Source organism: Serpula lacrymans, assembly GCF_000218685.1.
Source record: "Serpula lacrymans var. lacrymans S7.9 unplaced genomic scaffold SERLAscaffold_9, whole genome shotgun sequence".
Taxonomy (NCBI): domain Eukaryota; kingdom Fungi; phylum Basidiomycota; class Agaricomycetes; order Boletales; family Serpulaceae; genus Serpula; species Serpula lacrymans.
The window spans coordinates 973,700-997,799 of NW_006763298.1; the positions used below are offsets into that span (position 1 = coordinate 973,700).

Genomic DNA, 24,100 nt, shown 5'->3' on the forward strand with positions numbered 1-24,100 from the left:
TTAGAAGCAGAACGCGCAATATATTTTCATAGAAGACGATACCTGCCTGAATACATGGTGAAGTAAGGCATCATACGCGTCGTAATCCTTGATATGCCCCTGTAAGCTTAACCGAAAACTTTCGCTACTAGAGAAGAATGCTACAAATATAGGAAGGTACTCTGGAACTTGAAGGGGTGTTATCCATTGCGCTTTCCATAATCAAAACAAATGCTGGGAAAGATTAATTGATCGCGCCGACTTTCCGGGACCTGAAGTCGAGACCTTCAAACCTCAAGTGGCATGGATAATCACGTACAGGATGCCATAGTCGCATTGACAGCCACCTCTATCGCACCTGCATCCTATCACTATATCAGCATTGTAAATATCAAGATCGGGGCTGGATGACTCACAAAACCTTGCTCTTACCGTTACATCTCGATTAAGGCAGGCACATGAAAGTTGTGTGGTTCGGATTGTACCTTGACCGTTGTCTAATGAAGCCTGCATAGTGGGGTGGTAGCGGGATAACTAGACAGCGATCGAGCTGGAGGGCCGCTATCTTCTGAATGGGTGGCTCAGGCGTGCATCCGATATACGGTACCATTATTTCTCTTCAACGTATACTGAACGTTCCTGTCCCTGTAAGTTTGAGCCTATCAACAACCTAGAATGGTATAGCACCCGTCCTGAAAATGTAGACCATATGCTAACAAGCTATCCACCGCCGAAAGGACGCAAACCCTTCGTAAGGACTTGAACTCTCGAGCGGTGAGGGGTACTACATTTGAGCGATAAATTGTTGATGATCTAGAACACACAGCGCTTTGCATATGCTTTCAGGCGGTGCATCGAGCTACATGAGACAACATTTAGGTAAATATGTTTAGCAAGTTTGGTGTACCGCAGGACTCAAGCGCATATAGCAAGGAGAGGCTGGAGAGCTAGTGCTAGACTTGAAGGTACTCCGAGCTCTTGGACTAGCCGGGCCAGCCCGAGAGGTTGAAGAGGAGCCGACAATGCTCCGCCACATTGGGAGTATACTGTGGCGGTACACCTGCCACGATCACGATCACGATCAATGATTGGTCCGCGTCTTATCATCATCACGCAATTCCAGGCTCACTGGCAAACTGAACTGCATAACGGCGCCCCAACTTTTTATGACATGCCTTCCAGGACGTAATAAACCTACTACAGGAGCAGACTCATCAAGAATTCAGCTTACTGCGCAATCTACGACTTCTACTTGGGACCTGGGGATGATCGCCGACCTACATGATGCCAACTGTTAACACTCTCCACCTCACACAACGTAACACCACTGCCCTGCTGCTGAAACCCTGCCATCAGACGCATCACCACTAAAGATATTTTACACTTTGTATGTGTGTAGAACGTGGAATTCACATTCCTTGCGAGCGCCATGTCATCTACAGCTCTATCAGCATCGGCATCCGTCCTATCAACACGCAATAGTTGGCTATGCCGTCAGAACGACAGAAGGTGAGTACGTTTGCACCATAAATGTAGTTTCTGCGCTCTTTATTTTGTGGCGGAACAGCCCGTAGGTCCTGGCGCACATGTATAATTTTAGCTCAGGCAATTCCTGGGGTAACATGGTCTTCGTCATTGGTGGAGCTCAGGTGTGTTATTCGTGTGTGCTATAGGATTATTGACGCGAACGTTTTGATCATAGAAGCAGCCCGACTGCTTTATGGTATGCATTCGTAGCGCTCGTGCCTGTTTTGCGATTGCGACTTGCTAAGCACGTTAGTGCCAGTACGTAAAGTATCTTTTGAAATCTTGAGTTCAATATCTTATAATAAATATCAAGAGCTAAACGAAAAGCAATTTCATAATATGCATTTCTACGCCATTCACAGGAAATTCAGAGTAGAAAACCATCGTGACATAAGGTATCGTGAAATACAGGTTAAGTATGATAATCTATTGATGTGCATAGGTGAGCGACAAAGTTCCAGTCCGGTTCCCCAAGAAATAAAAAAAGAGTAAGTATAAACCGATATTACAGGAACAGTCCATCAGTGAGATATTTTAGCGTGAACTCGAACCAGAATCCCTTGAAGCAGAAGCATGAAATCCTCAGCAAAGTTGCCACATCTTGACATAATCACTGTCATCACTCAGGTCAGCGCCGGTTATAGCAAAGATCATACTAGACGCACACGACGAGCGATCTGTCTTCAACGCTAGGAGCCCAACTCGAGTACCACGTGTCCTGCGCCAAGGCAAAATCACGCATCGCAGCTATTACAAGACCGTCCCAATCAGGATCAAAAGGAACGTGGCGAGTAGCAAAAAATCGTACTGTCAGAACCGTCTAACCAAGGTTTCCCGCCAGCGTTATCCGGGAACCATCCATTAGTGCCTCCTACCGCGAGATCGAGGATCAGATAGAAAGCTGTTAAGATGTAATGTAGGATATTTGAAAGAATCTCGAGAAGTTTAACGTACGCTGATCGAATGGAGTAGCATTCGTGCCGTTGACCCATGGGTTCTGCAGCACAATATCCTGGGTTCCATTCTGCACGACAGTGGGGAAGTCGCCTCGAGTGAAGAACGGCTCGTTGAATGAGAGTTCGAGCATGTAGTGCAAACGTGAGTCTACGTAAATTCGGCTAAACTTTATGGTCAGTATGTATATCCTTATGAGAAGACCACGGACAAACGCGTACAGGAAGTCTGGGGTCCATTCCAACGCGTATGTGTGGAAACTCTGTCCGTAATCAGCACGGCGTTGTGTCCACCAGCCGAACGTCTTGTAGACGGCGTTGAGGAACGAGATGGGGCCCCAGTTAAGCGAGCCTCGAACATAGTTGATGCCCCTGTGCGGATTCATATTAGTCAATGAGCAGCACACATATTGATTGGATCCTACTGGTCAGGGTACGAGGATGGGTTACCGCGTGATTCCATGATATCAATTTCACCTGTTGCATAATGAGGATCCCGTATGAATGTGCTCAGGTGGCGGCACTCACCGCTGAGAGGCCAAGGGCCATATGTATTGTTTACGGGAAGCATCCAAATGGCAGGCCAGAACTAATTATCACATTAGTATGAGCATTCATAGTAATCAAAAAACATCATGTCTCACCCAGTCGCTGCATGACAACAGTCAAATCAGCTCCAACGGAAGAGCGGAGATGAAGAGTCAAGACTTACCCTCTAGGGAGTTTCGCGCTGACCTCAACACGACCGTACTTAATACTCGTGGTATTACGCGTGCTGATACGCGCACTTTGCACGGGGTTGATGACGGTACCAGCAGTACTATTACTGACCGCACCACACGATTGGTAGTACGCCGTTGCATCAAAGGTAGTGCCATTTCCTGAGCTTGATGAAGATACCGGGTTAGTGACGTTGTAGGTGCAATCTGTCAGATTGTAGGTGTATCCGTTTAAGACGTTTGCAGTTCCGATGGCATCCGAGGTGAGCGTTGGCGTGATATATAAATAACCGTTCGACACATAAGAGTTATTCGGCGAATCTGTAGTCATTTCGAACTCGCCATTGCTAAATGATGCGGTGAAAAATCATCAACTGAAGTCAATAACTTAAAACTTGTGATGCTGATAATGTTGCTAACCCGAAACCACCTAGTTCGACCTCCCGGAACCAGTTTCCACCAGCTCCAAACACGCTTTCATTGTCATTGAACTCCTCATCCATGATCATACACAAATTTCCGATCACGGGAACGCTCTTGTATCCATAGTAGCACTTGACTGCTGCTCCGATAATTCCAAGGAATGCGGCACCATAAGTGACATAGTACGAAAGGCGAGAATAAGTGTCCTTGTCCTTGACCCAAGACTTGTCGATGGTAGAAGGATGTTCAAGCAGAGTGGACTTGAGGCGTTTGACTGGCTTGACTGGTGTCGATGCTTCAAAATTCATCGTGCTATACATGGTGACTTGGCGGACTGGAGGTGCTGCAAATGCTTCGCGCAGACGAATACCAGAGGAAGTACGAGTGGGCACATCACTGATTCCCGGACTACTGCCGTAGTAGGAGGGGTTTCGTGGAAGATCCTGTGTACTGGCGCGCATGGAAGCGACGCCGCTACGTGGAACGACGGGGACCGGAGGTGCTGGAGTGCCGAGAGAATGAACATCTACACTGAAGCTGCGAATACTACCAGGAGGAGAAAAAGGATTGACATGGGCTGCAGCTTCCGGTGTCGAAGGTGTCGAGGACAGCCGAGAGAGATGGTTGTTTGAATCACCATCCGTAGGGCGTCTGGTCTCTTGATGGATGAAGAACGGGTTATCCGAAGGTCTGGTGGAGGAAGTCGACATGACTGCACGCAGATTGCAGATATACACTAGACTAAGTGGATTTGGAGAGGGTGGAGGTCGAGTCTAACTTGGGGCTTTCAGACACGATTTGCTGGACATTATAAACGATCTGTAATGGATTGAGTTATACAGGAATAAGGACTAGAAAGAAACGCACTCTCTGGCCTTATCGGAGCTCGGAGTCCCAGAGCACTGTCAATCGTCGTGGGAAATACGAACTGATCTAGGGCCAGATCACCCGTCAATGGAATCGAGATCACACGGAGATTGATCGGTTTAGATCTAACCACGTCGTTTCCGTCCCCGCTCCATGAGTGCCGGGACGTAAGCTGAATAAGCACTGTCGCCCTGTCTCTGTGTACAACCATGTCTGTCTGCAGAAATATCGGGAGAACGTTAAAACATATAGCCACTCTACCACATACCTAAGCTGTGCAATTGCTAGCGCTCCACAATGCCAATCAGTCTGGACCTCAGGCCTCAAGTTCCGGGACATGCATCTTGCAAGGCACTACGGCTGTTTATTATAAGGCCCATTGCAGGCCCAGCTATACGATCGACACACCATCCAGGGAGCTGGACTATGTTTGCTTGTCGTGCGATTGTCATGGCCGCCAGTCCTGGGTGCCTGCGATATCACTCAGTGTACAGGGCAGGGCAGCAGAAGCTTTACGACATTGGGTACGTCCTTGGAAAATCATAGCGCCGTGTCGCCACTAAAGGCTCAGGGGAGCTGGCTACCACTCGACCTCGAGTCTTCCTTGTACTTTTTCAAGTTATGCTTGATCGGGCTTGCTAGCCTCTAAGCGCAGCCCGCCCCGCGATGGATCACGGGACACTGTATCCCTAGCTATCATTCGCCATGTAGTCCCCGCCGCCTGTTGACGCACTGACACTCATCGATCGTGAAAAAAAACTATTATAAGTCCCCACCCTGGTCAAATTCAAGGGCATACAATCAAAGGCGAAGGTCAGGAGGACATCACCGCCTTACACGGGCATTCAGTATTCAATATGATAAGAGTAAGATCAGCGACTCGCTGCGCATAGCGAAACTTTTCTGAATTACCTACATCGTCGAGGAATATGGAAATGCGATGCACTCATGTGTACCTTAGTACGAATTCAAGCTTCAATACACTCTGTCGCGAAAAGGAGCCTATCTGCGCAGACGGCATGAAATGTCCGAGTCCTTCTTGTACCTTGGACGGACTCAAGTTGAAGGAATAGTTGGAAAATAGCGCTCAAAGGAAACTCACTTTCCAATCAATAAAGCAAACGCGGCCGAAAGATAGCGCATTGCGAATATTCTTTCAGTGACAGCCAGATCGAAAGAGCTTCTTTGGTGTCTACTGCGAGCTTAGAAGCACTCAGCTCGTTTCAACCACATTTGGGACTCTCATTCTCCATTTTGGTACTCCCGAAAGCGTATAGTGACGTACAGTAGACCCTATTCAGGCAATAGGCGCCATTGGGAGCCTACACACACCTCAAAAACTGTGCACTGTATTGCATCGTTCGAGGGTCAATCGGTCCCGGTCAATCTACCAGTAAGAAGTCCAAGACAGCCCTCGCTTCCGTGATTATTGCAGGAAACCCGCGGAGGGCGACGGGAGTCGGCATCTATCATCGGGAGATAACGAATAAGTTGACCACACCAAAGCCGAAGGCCATTAGTAGAAGGAAAGTCATCATTATCGAGGATATACGTGTGAAATCATCCGCCCCAACATTCCAAAACGTCTTCTTTCCTGACCGTGAACATTGCTGAAGCGCTGAAGAGCTGATTAAATCAATTTTGGGCAGTGTTCTTGCTCAACAACGCTAAGTCCGCACATGAAAACAAAAACTTACGTTGTATTCACCCTCGAAAAACATACGTCGAACTCTTGCACTAACTCTCTTTCTCGAAACTTCATCGCACGTGTCATGACGACGAGGGATTGAGAACAGATTTTCCAGACAGAACCGGCAAGTAAGTTTGTGTCGGGAGTTTATGTCCCAGAAGTTGATACTTGCTCCACATACCAAGTAAATGCATCGTATCTCTAGCCAACCACACGGGTGAGTCTAATGATGCAGAGCTGCTGGAATTCGTGAATGACAACGACCCTTTGACAACGAAGGCGAAGACGAAGTTAAAGCCAAGAAGGGTGACACTGCCCATGCTCTCCAAGTCCCCCGGCAATATGAACTTCGTGGATATACTCACACTCTGTGGAGTTAAGAAGAATAGAAAGCCCGGTAAAGTGGTATCACCCCGAGGACATGGCAGTCGATAATGGTTGAAAATGCAATGCAGTATCCAAAATGACGACAAGAAACCAATGCTCCATGCTCCAGCACTTTGTTCCATACTTCTATGCGGCGATTCCGAGGCCTGTAAAATTCATATAGCAGATCAAAGGAATGAATTGGCGAATACAGGGCTTAAAGATAGGCATTGATAACGCACGACAAAGGTGACGAACTACATCAATGGAGATCTGCAGGTCTAACGCTTTTGAGTTATGAAGTAGTTAGATAAGAGGACAAGATAACAATTACATACAACAAGTAACTGGAAATTAAGCTACATAGACCGTTGATGTACACTCTCTATGCACATTGGCACTAGTGAACTTCCCCTAAACGATAAAAAGGCACTTTTATAATGAATACTTTGAATTGGATAGCTAAACATAGCCTTACCAATGGGCCCGGACTAACACGGAGAATTGTCATTGCTCATTAGTACAAACTTGAATCAAGTAGTGCCTGTCTAAGGAGTGTGAGCAAGAGCGCCGTCAATAGCTAATACTATAGTCCTGTGTTGACTCAGATGCTCCTGTTCAGGGGCAGCGGCGCAGGTGTAGTCCGTCCTTGTTATGAAAAATTGAACCGTCGGGGCGGATTGTGCGATAGATGCTATGCTGTAAGGTCCCATGGAACAGCAATTAACAATATTGGAAGATTAAGCTCCATCGATAATCTAGGGACGTGCTGGGATAGTAGCCCTCCCGCCATTCTTCGGGTTAGCAGCTGTACCTGCAGAAGTCATTTTTGTCAATCCAAAGGTAGGAATGTTGCCTCCGAGGCCTTCAACGGTGATCAACGACGAGAATACGGTCTTCACCATTTCCTTCGCACTTGACAGCTTGGTGCAACATATTGAAACAAATGATAGCAATTTTCCTGAAAATGGTGTGAAGCAAGAGATTACTGACGTTTCGAAGCATAGCGTCAAAGTAAGGCAGCCGTAGGTACTGCTGTCGTCCTTTTCCGTCCTATCATGAAGTGCGGGCGTCCATCACGTGAATTTGCAATGCGCTGCCAGTGACTTCACCAGGTGTCTTTAGAAGGGAAATGCTGCACCGTGCAGGAACATGGGTGCCATGCTTTGGGCAATGCTTGACTAGTGAATCCCGTTGATGTTCCAAAAATATAACCCCTGTCACTCCGTATCAGCAGTCGGTAACGCTAATAAGTGGAATCACTGACTTGATACAGAAAAGCGCCTTGATGAACAGTGTCTTTCCATTCAGTGGTATCGCGCGAAGGAAAAGTAATTGGGTAATTATTAGATTAAAATTTCCCTTGTGCTCATAAAGTCATAAAACTTACTTGGTTCGTTTCGTTGGAAAATAGTCTCATTGCTTAATTGAATGATCTGATTAAGGCTTTGGGGATTAAAATTGATCGCCGTTTGCGTTATTCGGTCGTTTAAGTCCTGGCGCTGAAAGATGAGATACCGGCGATTGCTAATCAGCCTTGCTGGACGTTGTATTGATAATTTCATATCCCCGAGTGCGTCATGTCGTTGAATCACCTACCACAGATAAGGAGAACGAGTGTTTGATGGTTTCAACGCTAAGAAACGCTCGTCAACCATTGGTTCGTAATTTGCACAAAAACTAGCTTGCAACGCTCATTGAGGATTCAGGCGGCCTTGTCTGATGCGGCATACACGAGGTGAAAAGGTAAAGAGGATCACGGTGAATCCTGCATTATGTACTGCTCTGTAGTTCTGTTCGTTTTGTTGCTTCGATGCATGTGTAGGGAAAGTGTCTAACAGCATCGCAGTTTGGCTGTTTGCCAGCGACGGAGACAGCTAGGTTCTCCTGTATCGCTGAGTCGGGATATCCCGCTATGGATTATACGGGTGGTCCCGGCCCGCAAGCACTTTGCCCAAAGGGCTCTAAAGACACCTCCTATTGGAAGCCTCGGAAGTACTTCTCGAAATGGAAGCTATTAAGGAGTCTTATCATGCTGCCATTCTTGCGCGGTGGAGCACCATTCGTACGATTGATGCCGAACGATATCCGAGTCGATCTGATGACGCCTCTGCAGGTATTACTATGTGCGGCAATTGCTGGTTGAGGTAGCCCACACCATTACACGACTGCATGAACGTGTTTGAAGCAGTATTTTCTCAGCGGTCCTCAAAAGGCTCATTGTGCTATTTCCAGGTTGCAGACTTCGCTGTCCAGTGGTCAGCGATTAGCCAGGACGGTTTGTCATCTTAGCTATGTTCTCTAGCATTACCATGCACGAATGATGTTGATGATGATCAATGCCTCAGTCGGACCTTGCAAAATAACGAATGTCTGGTCCTTGATGGCGGCCGCCATGTTAGCAGTCGTAAAAGATAAAGCAGGAGCGATCCAGACTATGGATAGCAGTAAGGGCTCTCAGTGACAAGGTGTTAATTATTGTCAGGGCCCAGCCCGGAGCGGAGACAGGACAGATCCGTGTTAGCGGGAATCTGCCAGATAACGCAAACTTATCTCACGATGTCCTTGTCTGACAGATCCATCTGGAACGAGGGGCGATGGCCACTACCTCCTGGTGAGTCATGCCGTTTTGTTCGCCAGAATGTTCCAAGCAAAGAAGAAGCAAGTACAGCCCCGCACACACGCTCTGACGTCCAGGGACATGTATGCATTCCAACCGTTCTCCTCGATTCTCATTTCCTTTGTCACCCATGTCTGCATTTGGCATTCCTTCACCTTTTCATCTGGCAGCAAATAATTCAATGCCCCAAACACCTTATAACGCCTCGAGGTATCGACCTTAGTTTCTCAGACTCAAGTCGCACTCTCTTGCGTCTCTCTCTGTACCCATCCACGACTTATTACACCATCGTAGGTTGAGCAATGGACTACGACGCGTATGATGCTCTGCTTCATCACGTCTTCCGCCAGGTAAGCATAGTCCCGCCAAATATTCCATTCTTCCATTCGGTTTCATCCATGTCTCGTCGTGACCTCATGCTCGTCGTATCCGATTTATATATGCGTCGTGCTCACCGAATATCCACTAGACTCAAGGTGACGCTTGGTTTAAACCATCAGAGGAGAATATCTCTGCAGGTGTCTGTCTTCGTGTAGAGACTGGTCACTTTCGTGTTTTCCCCTACGAAAATATTCACCTAGCCCCATTTGAGGCGGCCGTCCGCACTCTTAATCCCGCCGTAGCGGTCAAAATTAGGAGTGCATCTGTTCATGCAGCTTTGGCAACAATGTGAGCGTCTGAAAGCTTATTCTAGTAATCAAGCATTTTCTGATCCCATCCGCATTTTTCTCGCCATTGATCCATTTAGCTCCGATCGCGATACTGCAGTCTATGTAGACAGTAACACGAGGATTCAGGTCCTCGACTCTATGAATTTTTTGCCGAGAGCTGAAAAGGAGCAGTGCGGTGCTTTCATCGTACGTATACTCATTGTACGATTCAAACTCACTAATAACTCTTGTTAACTTAGCGTGACGAACGTGTTCTGGTTGTGTGGTCTGATAATTATGATAATATCATTCCGCTCTGCCGCGATTTCGAGGATAAACTTATCAAACTCGTATGGCGCTCTCGCTTAATATTCACTCCTACAGCGTCAGAGCTCTCCCCGTCTGTCTCTACATCAAACGACAATCTGCCAGAGAAAACTACAGATCTCACTGAAAAGATCCCAGTCACTTCAAAGGAACGCGATAATCTCAAGTCCCATGCTTCTTCCAAATCCATATGGCGTTTCTTCAGTTGGAGGTCTACTCGTTCTTCGCACGACTTGTCCGCCCGTGATCCTGAAAGTGGCGTCAAGAAACCTCGAATTACAAGACTGTTGGCTCCCTTATACAACGGTCTTGGCTGTGGCTTGTCTTTATGTAAGCCAAGTGACATTGTAATATTTGTTACGACTAACCAATCAGGCTCCCTTCAGACTTCATTGGTAGCGGTATCAGTATGTTGCTTCAAGAGTCCCTTTTGGATGGTCAGTGGTCCCGATTTGGTCTCGCAGCTACTGTTCCCTTTTCGTTCTGTATATCCCTCGTAAGTTTTTCGCAAACGGATACTCTCCATATACTCTGATCGAATTCCAAACCTTCTCATATAGTTCTTTGCATTGCAAATTGTTGGAGACATTGGCATGATGTGAGTATATATGCCAATGCCTCGAACTTGAACTGATATACGATTCGTTAGACTCGGTCCCGTATCGCAATACCACGAGAACTCACGCTACTATTCCGCTGTTCGGCCTGAGACCAATAAGGAAATCGACTCAGCTCTTCCTCATGTCACTATTGAACTTCCGGTCTACAAGGAAAGCTTGGATCAAACCATGTAAGCTTTGATGATCTCATCGCACGTCATGTTGCAATGTGTCATAGCCCTACCCGTTTATACTTTATCCTTTTTTGGAGTTGCAGCTAACGACCCATTTGTGATTATTTCAAAGTGCGCCTTCGGTTTACTCCATTAAAAAGGCAATGCAAACATATGCTCGTCAAGGAGGCACCTCTTCTATCTTCGTGCATGATGATGGCCTCCAACTCATTAGCGCTGAAGAACGAGAAGCCCGCATTGCATTTTACGCCGATCACAATATCGGTTGGGTTGCTCGTCCCGGCCACAGCAACGCTCCCGATGGTTTCAAACGTGCTGGGCGTTTCAAGAAGGCGTCAAATATGAACTACGGGCTCGCATTGAGCCTCAAGCTTGAGAAGCATCTCAAAGTACTCGAGGAGGCTGAAGCGAGGGGCGAGCTCGACTTTACAGACGGCGAACCTCTAGAAGATCGAGCAATGACCATGGCATGTGAAGAAGTCTACGAAGAAAGCGGCCAGAAGTGGAAACCTTGGGCTTGTAACGGGAAATCAATCCGGGTCGGAGATATCATTTTACTTGTTGATTCAGATACTATTGTGCCTGAGGTGCGTACATCAACTGTCATCGGACTACAGCTCGGATTGAACTCTCGTCAGGACTGTTTTCGGGATGCTGCTCGGGAACTTCACGAAAGCCCAGACGTCGCTATCATCCAGCATAATTCTGGTGTGTATCATTCTTCGTTTGTGTACATACTTCTTTTTTAGGATGCTGAATCATTCCAGATGTCATGCAAGTTGCGCACCACTTTTTCGAAAACGGCATCGCGCATTTCACGCGTCGTATCAACAAATGCATTTCGTTTGGTTGCTCCAATGGTGAAATAGCTCCCTTCGTTGGACATAATGCTTTTCTTCGATGGTCCGCTTTGCAAGATGCAGCATTTATAGATACCGAGGATGGCGTTAAGAAGATATGGTCCGAGTCTAATGTATCTGAGGACTTCGACATGGCTTTACGGCTCCAGGTATGCCTTGAGCTCCTGCTATATCTGAATGGGATGTACGATCCTCACACTTCTGCTAATTTACCATGACAGTTGAAAAAATACATCATCCGATGGGCCACCTATTCCGAGGGCGGCTTCAAAGAAGGTGTCTCTTTGACGGTGGACGATGAGCTTAATAGATGGCAAAAATATTCATATGGTATGTTCCATGTATCATGTCGTGTTCGAATGCGTCTGAAATATATCGATCCAGGATGTAGCGAGCTTATCTTCAACCCGATCGTCCACTGGTGGCGACTGGGACCCATCAACAAACAGCTACGAATATTTATTTGGTCTGACTCTCCCGTTCACTACAAGCTCAGTATGCTTGGATGTATGTTCGATTCCTTGTCGCTCTGTCCTCGATCTGATAATTTCCTGTTATGTAGATATGTTTTCGTACTGTAAGGGCGCAACTCACATGATTTTGCGTATTTCATATGCTCATTGAATCCTAGATGGTATCGCAGCATCTGCCATCCTTTCAGCTTTGAACTATTTCCTCCTCGGGTTCGCATTCGACACAGATGGCTACTACTTGCACAGCTTTGAGGTTTTCCTCGCCATTATTGCCGTCTTCCCTGGTGCCGGTAATTTAGGTTATATTTTTCTTGAATATCGCCTCGGTCACAGAAGCATATTCGACTCATTAATCGAGACTGTCACCTGGGTGCCATTCTTGTAAGCATAACCTATACTGCCATATGATGATCGAGCAAGGCTGACCACTTCCTGTTGTAGTTTCTTCTTCTTCGGTGGCCTCAGCATTCATCTCACCGTCGCTGTTCTCGCACACTTATTCTCCTATAATATTACATGGGGTGCAACAAAGAAAGAGGTCGAACGATCCAATTTCTTCATCGAAGTTCCACGCATCCTCAAACGCTTCTGGCTCGCTTTCGTCCTGTCTTTCCTTGCCTTTGCTGTGATCATCGTCTTCAGTACTTCAATTGTCACGCCTGATTGGCAGGTTCCGGGAACGTACTGGGCCGTCATCCTCCCTCTGTCGTAAGTGACCTTTGTAGACGTAGCCTCAGTGTTGTTTGCTGATGGCTCTCGTTTGTCTTCAGTCTTGTCGCAGGAAGCCATATCCTCTTCCCTGTGCGTATTCCACGTATGGTCCTCCTTACTAGAAATCCTGCTAACTATCGCGAGCTATGCAGATCGTTCTGAACCCCTGGTTAATGATTTTCTCCTACTGAAATTGTTTTACGAAGTCGACTTGTAAGAGTCACGAATGGACATGTCTTGCATAGACTTAGCTAGTCTCCTCGTATATAGTTTCTTCTCAGTATTTTAAAAGTCGAGCGAAAAAGCTGGTAATATATGATTTTGGTTGGTATATAGTGTATCACATTTTTGCAGGTATCTTGCTCTATTGATAGGATTGTATGTAGTCTTGGGCTTGTACTACGTCGCCTCGATGTACTAGAAAGAAAGATAGAGATGAAGATTTTAAACAAATTTTCGGTGCTAATAGTACAGTATTGAGTGATAAGGAAAACCTAGGCAAGCAATGCTATAAAATGTTGAGAGAACAGCGAAGCAGCAAGAGAGAGGCATTAGTTGAAGTGCTATGGATAAGAAAGTGGATGATTCTTGTAACAAGATATGAAAGCGAATGACTCTGGTAGCATACATTCGGACTGTGACCACTGACAATTGCAAGGACTCGAAGGAATCGGCACCAGTATCGTCATGCCACATAGTCGAGTGAATAGTGCGCTCTCGAGCTCGTGGCTCGAACAACGTTCTGATAACCTTTGTCGCTTCTGTCAAATGAGCTATGCCAACGACAAAATGCAATAAGCTTACTATTGAAGACATGCTCTCAGGCTCTATATTCGCTTTATGAGTGTATCACAAGCATTCGCAAGGCGCTTCGGATTCATCGTCAGAGTCTGGGTCTACTTGTGTGACTTCCAGTTAATCTGCAGAATTAGTGAGAGACAATGACTGGGGGACAAACCCTTGATCAGCCCCTAATCCACAGGCGGCACGCTTGTGTCCTCACCTTAAAAGCCAACGTGATCCTCATCTGCGCGAGTAAAAGGTCAGAAGAAAATCACATTGTTTGACGCTGGGGAAATATTAGATACTACTCTTCAAGTTACTAGCCTAAGCAATGGGTCGTGCTATTGCCATAAGTATGCAAAAGAGAGCAGGCAAGGACTAAAAGGGAAGAAGCCACGGATTATCAAACGACCCATGTTTCAGGCTGTGGGTTGGATTTACGCAGACATCTGCAGGCCGGATGTAGTCTCTTCACGTTCCATTTTAATAATGAGAATGGACTCTAAAGCTTGTCATTTACGAGTTACATCTTATCATGGTAAGGGAATGTGAGCCCCAGAAGGCTGCATTATCCCAGCATGATGTCGCTGTGATAGGTAAAGCCAGAGAAGATGGGACGACGCATTAGTACTTGTACAGTTTTAGCAGAGTCTTCGACCTTGACAATCTGAGGACATATACACTATCATTGATATCAAGTTTTCGCCTGCCAACATTCATAGTGTTCCAAATTAAACATTGATTTTCCTCAGTTGACGCCGTCGTCTGCCGAAGAAAACAAGTCAATGGAGCATGCATAATAGGAATATTAAGGGGATGCACCTTCTGCTATGTCGTAGTGCAAAGGGGAAAGGTTTGTCAAACCAGGCTCTCGCTTGTTAAGGTTGGAATCTACTCGAGCAAATTTATCAGCACGTTGAAGCAGTAGAAAGAGTTCTGAGCAACATACCTTCTGCCCATATGTAGAGCCCCCCTTTATCATGTTGACGCTCCCCGCGTTTGTGGCCGTAGTGCCGATTTTGAACCACATTATCATCGCCTAGGACGTAGTCAGTCATATTCACACCACTTGATACTGAGGAAATACTGGATACCATTTTCCAAATTAGTAATGGGTCCTGCTACTGTTATATGCACAAGAGAAAAGGCAAGAATAACAAGAGAACAAGTCAAAGCATGTTTCATCGTCGTTATGCAGGTAGAAAATTCTGTTTAGTTGAGGAAGTGCGGGAATGAAATGAGAACAACATGGAAACGTACTTTATATACTTTCATATAGGCCAGTGAATGCTGGTGTGGCAGGCCTGAGTAACGGCAAACCTATAGGCAATTGCTGAGCTATAAGGCGTGTTCCGTGTAGCATGCCAGTTTGAAACCAGAATCCCGCGTGTCATGTGTACAGGCGATGAATATTAATGAATCTCTGTCAAGTCAAATTATGGCTCCTATTCGGCTCCAGCTCCTTCCAGCAAAACGGTAGCATTTCTTTACCCAAGCTCTAAATCAAAGTCCACGCATTTATGAAGTTAGCGTAACATGCATAATAGCAGTGAAAAAGTGTGACTTAGCTCAGAGAGTCAATATTACTCGTGGATAATAACTTCGACATGTTCTTATATAAATGCTTCCTGTGAGCAGGCGTCAATGGTAGCTGCACAAATTCACCTGCAAAGCGAACATAGTCCGATTATATCATCCTGATAGCAATACAAAGCTCAGGACAGTCGTACCTTATCATTTCGAGACAACGTGACGCATAACCTGTTCCGATACTACTGCGCTTGTATCTCACATCCTGAACCTAACCACGTAAGACCAAACCATAGCCTATTGGAAGCTGTTAGCATGGAAGCTATTAGCAGAAAAAGGCCTGTCAAGGACGCGCTTACTCACCAGTCCTCCAGAACGATGCATGGCATCATATAATGCGCAGAGAGGATCTAGTGCCTGTCGTGCTAGGCCCCGTCACCAATGACTTGTTAACTAGTCTCCCTGTTAATACAAGCCTGACAACAGGGGTCTTAGACGTGACGTGGTGTTCCGGTTCGCAAACATCATGTCCTTCCCCTTCAGATACCAAATGTGATATCCCCAACAAACCACCGTTCCAAGCCAGATGTTTCTAGCGCACCTGTATCTGATCTACGTGGCCATGACCATGATCTGACAGCGCGATAAGGATTGTATAGGAAACAGACAAGTATTGAGGAGATATATCGGAACATATGAAGGTGCAACGCTTTCGAACGATCAGCTAATTTATTCCTTCGCCATTGTGGTGCAGGCATCCTCTCTCTCGACACCTATACAATACTCTTGCGCTATCATTAAACTTTAACCATCGTTACGTTACATTAGCTGACATGTGCCCCATATGTTCAAATTTGCACGCACTTATATCCAAGTAAGCAGGGATGTGATGTGTGCGACATGCATGCATTTGGCGTCTTTCAGTGGTGTCATTGATCGATGATCCCGCCTACGTCTTCAAAAATTCGTTCACATACAAGTCAAGATAAGAACAAACCCTAGGCTACAGACAAAATGATATCTGTCACATAGGCGGACAAAGTGCTATATCCCTCAAACCTTAAAAGTCAATCGAGAAGAAAGTCTCAACGAACACGAGGATCGAATAATGCCGGGGAAGTAGAGGCATAGCATCCATGTGTGCAAATTGCTTTCTGTCAAGGAAGTTGTCATAAGAGCTACATCGAATTCTACGTTGGAAGGTATACCTTCTCATAACTTTATTATCGCTTGTCAACGTCAGTCCACTTGATCAACAGAAGGAGATGGACCCTTTGCTTCTAAGTCTTGATACACAGAGTCGTCGCCATCCGTGGAGGCAATGATGTCAATCGAACATGCATAAAAGGGTTAAACTTGAAGGTATATACCAAATATATCATATGGTGCGTCATAGCGGCCACCACCAATATGAGGCGGGTAGAATCTAGGCTCGCGCTTGTTAATTTTTAATATTTTAAGACCAGAGTCTACATGAACAACAACAAAAGTCAGCGACAATCTCCAATGATTATTCAGTACTCAGGGAAATACTACATACCATCCTTCATATCAGCAACCGGTGCTGCTATCGTCGCTTGGAAAAGCGAGAAAGCGAGAATCAAGAAAGAGCCAGTAGACACAGATTTCATGTTAGATGCCTTGTCGAGTCAAATGTGGATTCGGGGTTATTGAGATAAATATGATCATTGCGCAGCAATATTTTATACTTGCATCCGGGCGCTCTCTGTAAAAGTCAGGATAAGTACTCTACAAGGAAACGAAATGAGCATGCATTTCACTGTTTTCGTCCGGGAACAAGGCACAATCCGGAGTTGACTCGATCATGAACTGCCTCATGGTTTTTCATAGACAAACAGTGCATCACAGTTACTACAAAACTGTAACGTTGCCATGTTTGGCTACGGTGTAGGCTTTATCAGACCAAGTGCCGACAGAATCAAATAAAATTACACACCGGTGCTGCACGGTAATAATGCTTCGCCCTCAGTATCAGCCCAATTGGAGCTTCAACGAGCTGGTCAGAAAAAGACTGCGACGAACTCCGAGTTGGGAATCGATGCTTGTGTCGGAGATGAACCGTTGCCGATGCTGGAGGAAAGTTGTAACTTCAATCATCGTCCTTTCCTTCAAGTTCTTTTGCCTTGAATGAGTGGTTTCCAGATAAAACCCGGAGCTTATGCCAAAGTCAAAGTAACACGTTACCCATATATTACCATTCATTATACTCGAGAGCTGATGGGCGTCGGTGCGCACTTTGGCAACCTTTTTTTGTTTTTTTTTTGTTTTTTGTTTTTTTTGTTTTTGCTAACGCTAACAGTATTGTTTTTCAAATTATCAAAATGAAGAACAATATGTGGTAGATGGTCAACCTGCGCCCTTCTGTGCACTGGCATCCAGGCTGGCACGAGGACGCTTCGAAGTAGCCATCTGAAGTCAAATTCAACTCATTTATGGTACACTCCTCGTATGTTATCGTAGCGTCTCAGGCTATATGGTCCATAACTGGCCCTTACTCGGCAGACTTGTGCAAAATGCTGTCCATAATTTAATTCAATGGGGAGCTTCTTCAATGACACTCCTAATTGACTCACAATAGCTAAGTCTACACTACATCCATGTGACCGTTAAAGTTGTCCTGCATGTGGCAGCAGCAGCACCCCGCTACTGGCTTGCATACTAATAACAAGTTTCTGGCTTTTTACGTTGGACGTGCCCGCACCCGAGTCGTTGGTCTTGGCTCGTAATATTCCGCCTCGCATTTCATGGTCCAAGACTAGTGGTCTATACTCTCTCTTCCTCACATACATCAAGCTTTTGCTGTTGCTTCGCCCGATGTTACCGGCATATTTTGAAGTCGTTCCGAATACGCTCTTATAGCTGGTTACCGCTTCAGTACCACAGTTTCTTATCACCATAAGGTCGAATCAATGACTCGTCATTCCTGGGACTGGTTTTTCATTAAAGGTGGAGAACTCGAACTTGTCACATTCATGTAGCTCCTACTTATCCGAGTCATCACTGGAGTTTCCAGAGGGAAGGCAATGTATCAAATCATACGATGGAAACTGCCAGGGCCAGCATTAGTACTCGGTTCAGCCTCGCTCAAGCCTTCCAGATACTGTATCAAGTATGAATCTCATCTCGTGGCTCCACAGTGTCAGAGATTCGACGGTGATTACTTGCCGAATCCATACTGGAACATACGTCCATGTATAAAGGTTGCTCTGCACGAACCTAACCACCCCTACATCTTCCCCATAGAGGATCATCCTCAGCTTCAAAATATGCAATCCACCAGCATTTTCTCCCTATTCATTCTTGCTTTCTCCCTTTTATGTGTGGTAGCAGCAGCACCATCTCCGAAAAGGCTACAGTTTCGTGAAAATAGTTCTGTTGATCCAATAGCCCAAGGTTTGTCTAGATGCTCTTTTATTCCAACACTTCTAACCTGAGTAGAATCTCGAGCCTTGGGCCCAAACGATGACTACCCAATGGCAGAAGGTATGTTTTGTAGAAACCATTCTTCTACCATCTGCTTTGGTGACAACATAACTTTGATAATAGACTCTGACGATGCTGTGAAGTACGATTCTCGAACATTAGGTATATATTCCCTATCATATCCCATGTTAGAGGGTTTTTGCTGATAATATTTTCTGCGTAGACTCAGGCGATATCAAGCAAGAATCTTAACTCCATCAGCATTATGTCCATCTGTAGAAGGCATGTTTTCAATAAGAATCCTATACACCCATGCTGAATGATACATTTGGGCAGACAGCTCGAATAACCGTGACAAAGATGGCAATACTGAGGCTTGAATGTTACGCTGCTTTAGTTGGGTTGCTGAATGGAATGGGATGGCTTCCCAAAAGGTCTTACTCTTTTGAACTCGAGTTTTGTATTCACTACATATATAAACGGAGAAAAGACTTGCTGAAATTTCTTCTTCTTCGGTGGGCCCTCCATTGAATATCACATGAGATGCAACGAAGAAAGACGTCAAATGCTTCTAGCCTCGCGTCTATCCCGTCTTTCTTTGCCTTTGCTAAGAATGACCGGATGTCTATGGTTCACTCGCACTCAGTTATCAATAGTATGTACGAATGCATTTTTATTCCACAGCTGTGCCTCAGGCTGCCACCCGATACAAATTTTCTAGAAGACCTTTCAACTTTAAACGTTGCTTTTCCTCAGTCAATGTCGTCATCTGTCGAGACAAGCATGTCAATGGAGCATACATGATAGCATTATCTGGGGACGGACCTTCTGCTTTGTCGTCGAGTGCAGAGTCGAATTTCATAAAACCAGGCTCAGGCTCGCGCTTGTGAAGCGTCGGAGTCTACTCGAGCAAACTGATCAGCACGTTGAAGTAGCAGAAAGAATTGTAATGGACACACCCTCTGCCCATATGTAGAGCCGCCCATTATCATGTTTACGCTCTCCACGTTTGTGATTGTATTGCTCATTTTGAACCACATTATACTCATCTGAACAGAGTCAGTGATCATTCACATCAGTAGATGCTAAGGAAATACTGGATACCGTTCTTCGAACCAGTAATGGGTCCCGCAATCGTCATATGCACAAGAGAAAAGGCAAGAATAACAAGAGAAAAAGTCACAGTATAAGGAGATTTCATGGTAGATGTCTTGTCGAGGGACTGAATGTGAATTTGGGGGTTATTGAGACATGATCATTGCACAACAGTCTTTTATACTTGCGTCCAGATACTTCCGGCAGAATCAAATAGCCATATTCTAGCAAAACGAAAAGGTGAGAACTTCGTTAAGTCCAACAAAAGCCAGGATACATACATAGAGGGGATACTTCATGAAAGTAAATGCAGCATCAATGCATACACCTGCTTCCCGCTGAAATAAGCATATATTTCACTGTTCTTCGTCCCAGAAATAAGGCACAGTCCAGGGTGGATCACAAGCTGCCTCATGGTTTTCATAGACAAATGATATTGTGCTTGTACCTGAACTACAAAACCGTGACGCCGGCGTGTCTGGCTAAGGTGTAGCCTAATAGGACAAAACGCTAAGAGGATCAAATGGGATTACACACCAGTGCAGTGCATGGTAATCATATCTTCATTCCCGAAATCAGCTCTATCGCAACTTCACATGCTCTGCATTGTGACTTCGACCACATACCTTGTCCTAGAATCCTTATACATCGTGGGTCTGACTATTGAGAGATGTGAGAGAAGAGGCACTATCCAACTTCTACTCTTGACCTGCCGATGAACATGTTCCTGGCAGGTGATTACTATATGACCTTGACAGGATCTACCTTTCCATTCTTACAAGAAATGTCTAGTGCCATCCACATCCCGCGTGCAGCATTGCAATGAGTACAGTAAGGCTCGATGTAATCCAGCGAAAGGAGTGCAAATGGTGACATGCAAACCAATTGGAGCATGAACGAGCCGGTCGGGTGTTCCATAGAACTGAAGATTTGAAATGATGAGTCGCAGGACGTCGTTTCAACCTTGCAGGGTAGACGAAGTCCCAATGTTTAGACTACGTGTGACCTGTAAAGTGTAGAATCCATGGTACCTCGGGCGATAACTACATGATCACCCATTACTTTGCGTAAAAGTACTCAAACTTGAAAGCCCAAAAATTTGAACCTAGATGAATGCAAGTGCATTAGTTGATCATGGCACGGAAGTGAGAGCAATGTAGACAAGGGTATTGAGTCTGCGATTCCTAATGAATAATTCCAAGTTGCATGTAATCGATAGAAGACAAGCCTGAGAGTAAAGCAATGTTGTGCGGAGTCTGAACCGTTCATGCCTCTGGCGACGATGTCTACGGTTCAGTCTACAGGACACAACCAACCATGGCCTATCCATCCCGTACATCGCCTACCAAACGAGATTCTCTCCTACATATTCACATTATATGTGCACGTCGATATTCAGCCTTTCGATGGCCACAAGGTTCTTCACGGCATAGATATCGAAACCGAGCCCTTTGTATTCGAGACCCTCGACCAGCGAGAACCGCCACTGCGCCCTGATATTTCCAAAATCCGGAATGGAAAATTGCTTTCTTACATTCAAGCAACTCCCCGTTTCTCACAGGTCATAATATCCCATGTATGCACACACTGGCGCGCTATCTCGCTTTCAATGCCCTCCCTCTGGCAACAAATCCATGTCATGTTCAGGGGTGAACCTCCCTTACACCGCATACAATCCTGGATCACGCGCAGCAGGGAAATGCCGCTCTATATTGATATCCATTACATAGGAACTGATGAGGATCGACGTCAACTTCCCACTAGTTTGTGCTCTCTCTTGATATCACTGCCATCAACTGACGCAACTCAAGTAGCAAATGCAAATGCCTCTCTCGCGTCCCTGGACAACGTGACAGATTTCCTCTCGATACTTTTTCGCCAAGTTGCACGTTGGCGCGTCTTCAAATTTTCTGCATTTGATTACGACCTTGCCTACGCAGCCTTTGATCTTCTCTCTGGCCTTTCTCTGGCACAGGCGAAGCAACTCCAAGTATTTCAGCTTGAAACAGAAAACCCACTGATTGGTCCTCTCGAAAGAAAATACAGACTCTTTCATGATGGAGCTCCCCAATTACAAGAGCTCGTTTTGGATGGCATACGCATTGACTGGAGCCACAGCTGGTTAACGTGCCATTCTGACCTCGTTCATCTCGAACTCGGACGCCAGGCTTCCTACAATGTTGGGCCGTCGTGGTCACAATTTGCGCAGTTTTTGCGTACCGCACCCAGGCTCAAAACACTCAAGTTATTCCATTCCTGGCCCTTAGGAGACCAATCTTCATCAGAAATGGAAATGATAGAGTTGCGCTCCTTAGAGAGTCTAATCCTGGTTATGATCACACCCTCTGTTGCTTTTCAAATAATTCGTCGGCTTCGGTTGCCTCGTCTTGACAACCTTCATCTGGAGCTGTTATTTTCATACACCGCGGATGCTTTCATGGAGCATTTAATGACTCCCACATTGCCTATACATGGAAGCAATGCGACCAGTCTCCTTTCCAGGTTAAAAGTACTTGAGATTCTTGGTCTATCTTGCAGCGATAGCTGTATGACTAGGTGCTATGAACAGCTGACGAATCTCAAAACACTTAGGCTCAGTGCCTCGGCGGTGTATTTCAACAAGAAGCTCTACAGAAATCTTATTCCCACCAACTCCAATGAAGGAGTTTATCTTCCTTCTCTCACTACTCTAATCATCGGTTTTGTTTCTGGGGTAGAAGTGCGGGATATGGTAGCGAGAAGAAGAGATGCCGGGGTTCAGTTGAAGGTTGTGTATATGCCATCCAAGGATCAAATGAAAGAAGATGACACAAGTTGGTTGGTAGGAAACCTTCATAAATTTGGGATTTTCAAACCTATATCCATGCGAGAAATATATGCATGATAACATGATAAACAATATATATATTGGTCCGTTTGCTTATCTATATCCGTATGGTCTTTCTTTGCTGGTGAATATTACCCCGAGGCGACTGGAAGCTACCAGCCAGTGAGGTCTCATTCAGTGAAGCACAGCATGATCATGTCAGGACCTCCGTGAACTTGTCGGTGTATCTAATTATTCACTAACATCAATCATCCTCCCGCGATCATTCCCTCACACTGTAGAGACTTCTCTCAGCGTCCTTTGGTACGTGTACCTTAGTCGATCAACCGCAATTAATTCATTGGCTGACTTCGTCCTCTTCGCAACCACGATCTCACGGGACTGGAAGCCATATCTGCATATGGCCAATGCCAAGTCCTTCAGCCCTTGATATACACTCTCACTATCAGTTACGACAGTCATGGTATGTGGTTGTCAAAAGCGGTCTCTGAAAGGGTTGGGCTTTCAAAGATACGTCTATCATTTCATATACTAATGACTGTAAGTAAACAGTCTTCCCGCCATTGAGTTCGCTCGGTACCTACGATGATACCGAGGACGTCAGAAAACCGAGGACTTCAGGAAGGGAAACTGTGATTTGATTCCACTCGGAGGAGAAAAATGATCAAACAAGAGGCCAAGAGATCTAGAGGAACGTGAATGAATGTAAACCTTAAGGGGAATATACAACGCTGTTGTGGAAAGGGAGGTAAACGGAGAATCGAGGATGCGAGTCAATGAGCACTCGATAGTTTCAATTTTTGGACCATTAACAAAGCGTACATCAACACCATTCGATTCATACATGGGTCATCCACAAAATCGGTACTGGTAGATGGAGGAAACGGAAACCCGAGGGTTTATTGGTGTGGTTAGCCGATGTTTCCCCATCCCTTACGAGATAATGACTCGTAGCAAGTATGTTTGGCGGGACTCTTATGAGAAATGATCATCAAACGCAATAGTATAAATGCAAGCAATAGAACACAGTTTATACTTTTCTTCAATGATGTATAACTTTGGATACTGTTGACCTTGGAACATATATTGTCCATACAACCCACCCTAATAGTATATTTGGTACATCAACGGACCCGAATCTCGTGCTGAGAGGAACACTAGTGATAATGGACACAGGACAACAACAGCCGCTACATACATTAATCCATAATAGGCGGCATAGCTTAAATGGTTTTCGAGGTGTTATGTGAACGATCCGAATGATCGGCACTCAAAACGGACGTGAGTGCAGTACTCCGAATAGTCGGAGTCCTAGACAGATGACTGAGGTCCACAGTGGTGAAACTCTGTACGGTGCTTGTCCGTGAAGTATTATCGGACTGGGAGGAATCGTACGAATCAATATCTTGCCCGTTTCGGAATACCCGGTAGAAGTATGTGACGATGACGAGAAGGTTGCAGAC

The 24,100-nt window shown here is 45.6% G+C and overlaps 8 protein-coding genes across 8 annotated transcripts; 3 read left to right on the top strand and 5 right to left on the bottom strand.

Annotated features, from left to right (window-relative positions):
• Positions 1-1,109: 1,109 nt before the first annotated feature.
• SERLADRAFT_471566 (uncharacterized protein) lies at positions 1,110-1,589 on the bottom strand (the record flags this gene model as incomplete). Its single annotated transcript, XM_007320155.1, has 1 exon — positions 1,110-1,589. One exon carries the CDS (start codon positions 1,408-1,410, stop codon positions 1,228-1,230), a length of 183 nt encoding a protein of 60 aa, XP_007320217.1.
• A 286-nt stretch (positions 1,590-1,875) lies between these two features.
• Positions 1,876-4,420, bottom strand: SERLADRAFT_450676 (glycoside hydrolase family 16 protein; the record flags this gene model as incomplete). Its single annotated transcript, XM_007320156.1, has 9 exons — positions 1,876-2,119; positions 2,172-2,253; positions 2,315-2,407; positions 2,461-2,624; positions 2,682-2,831; positions 2,885-2,936; positions 2,988-3,048; positions 3,195-3,525; positions 3,599-4,420. 9 exons carry the CDS (start codon positions 4,309-4,311, stop codon positions 2,089-2,091), a joined length of 1,677 nt encoding a protein of 558 aa, XP_007320218.1.
• A 5,026-nt stretch (positions 4,421-9,446) lies between these two features.
• Positions 9,447-13,419, top strand: SERLADRAFT_362339 (uncharacterized protein; the record flags this gene model as incomplete). The annotated part of the gene is made up of 17 exons (XM_007320157.1): positions 9,447-9,494; positions 9,614-9,813; positions 9,893-10,001; positions 10,055-10,451; positions 10,508-10,617; positions 10,682-10,719; positions 10,771-10,911; positions 11,027-11,501; positions 11,553-11,622; positions 11,682-11,923; positions 11,996-12,104; positions 12,159-12,285; positions 12,341-12,351; positions 12,406-12,628; positions 12,689-12,955; positions 13,018-13,048; positions 13,111-13,419. The coding sequence occupies 17 exons, from the start codon at positions 9,447-9,449 to the stop codon at positions 13,147-13,149; spliced, it is 2,637 nt and encodes an 878-aa protein (XP_007320219.1).
• A 1,130-nt stretch (positions 13,420-14,549) lies between these two features.
• Positions 14,550-16,902, bottom strand: SERLADRAFT_439745 (uncharacterized protein; the record flags this gene model as incomplete). Its single annotated transcript, XM_007320158.1, has 4 exons — positions 14,550-14,632; positions 14,691-14,780; positions 16,642-16,740; positions 16,812-16,902. The coding sequence occupies 4 exons, from the start codon at positions 16,900-16,902 to the stop codon at positions 14,550-14,552; spliced, it is 363 nt and encodes a 120-aa protein (XP_007320220.1).
• A 622-nt stretch (positions 16,903-17,524) lies between these two features.
• On the bottom strand, positions 17,525-18,298 carry SERLADRAFT_471578 (uncharacterized protein; the record flags this gene model as incomplete). Its single annotated transcript, XM_007320159.1, has 1 exon — positions 17,525-18,298. One exon carries the CDS (start codon positions 18,187-18,189, stop codon positions 17,899-17,901), a length of 291 nt encoding a protein of 96 aa, XP_007320221.1.
• A 1,167-nt stretch (positions 18,299-19,465) lies between these two features.
• On the bottom strand, positions 19,466-20,489 carry SERLADRAFT_471579 (uncharacterized protein; the record flags this gene model as incomplete). The annotated part of the gene is made up of 5 exons (XM_007320160.1): positions 19,466-19,484; positions 19,541-19,616; positions 19,675-20,034; positions 20,092-20,371; positions 20,437-20,489. 3 exons carry the CDS (start codon positions 19,783-19,785, stop codon positions 19,468-19,470), a joined length of 204 nt encoding a protein of 67 aa, XP_007320222.1.
• Positions 20,490-22,232: 1,743 nt separating this feature from the next.
• SERLADRAFT_471581 (uncharacterized protein) lies at positions 22,233-22,734 on the top strand (the record flags this gene model as incomplete). Its single annotated transcript, XM_007320161.1, has 1 exon — positions 22,233-22,734. One exon carries the CDS (start codon positions 22,248-22,250, stop codon positions 22,692-22,694), a length of 447 nt encoding a protein of 148 aa, XP_007320223.1.
• A 310-nt stretch (positions 22,735-23,044) lies between these two features.
• SERLADRAFT_471583 (uncharacterized protein) lies at positions 23,045-23,369 on the top strand (the record flags this gene model as incomplete). Its single annotated transcript, XM_007320162.1, has 2 exons — positions 23,045-23,120; positions 23,190-23,369. The coding sequence occupies 2 exons, from the start codon at positions 23,045-23,047 to the stop codon at positions 23,276-23,278; spliced, it is 165 nt and encodes a 54-aa protein (XP_007320224.1).
• Positions 23,370-24,100: the final 731 nt, after the last annotated feature.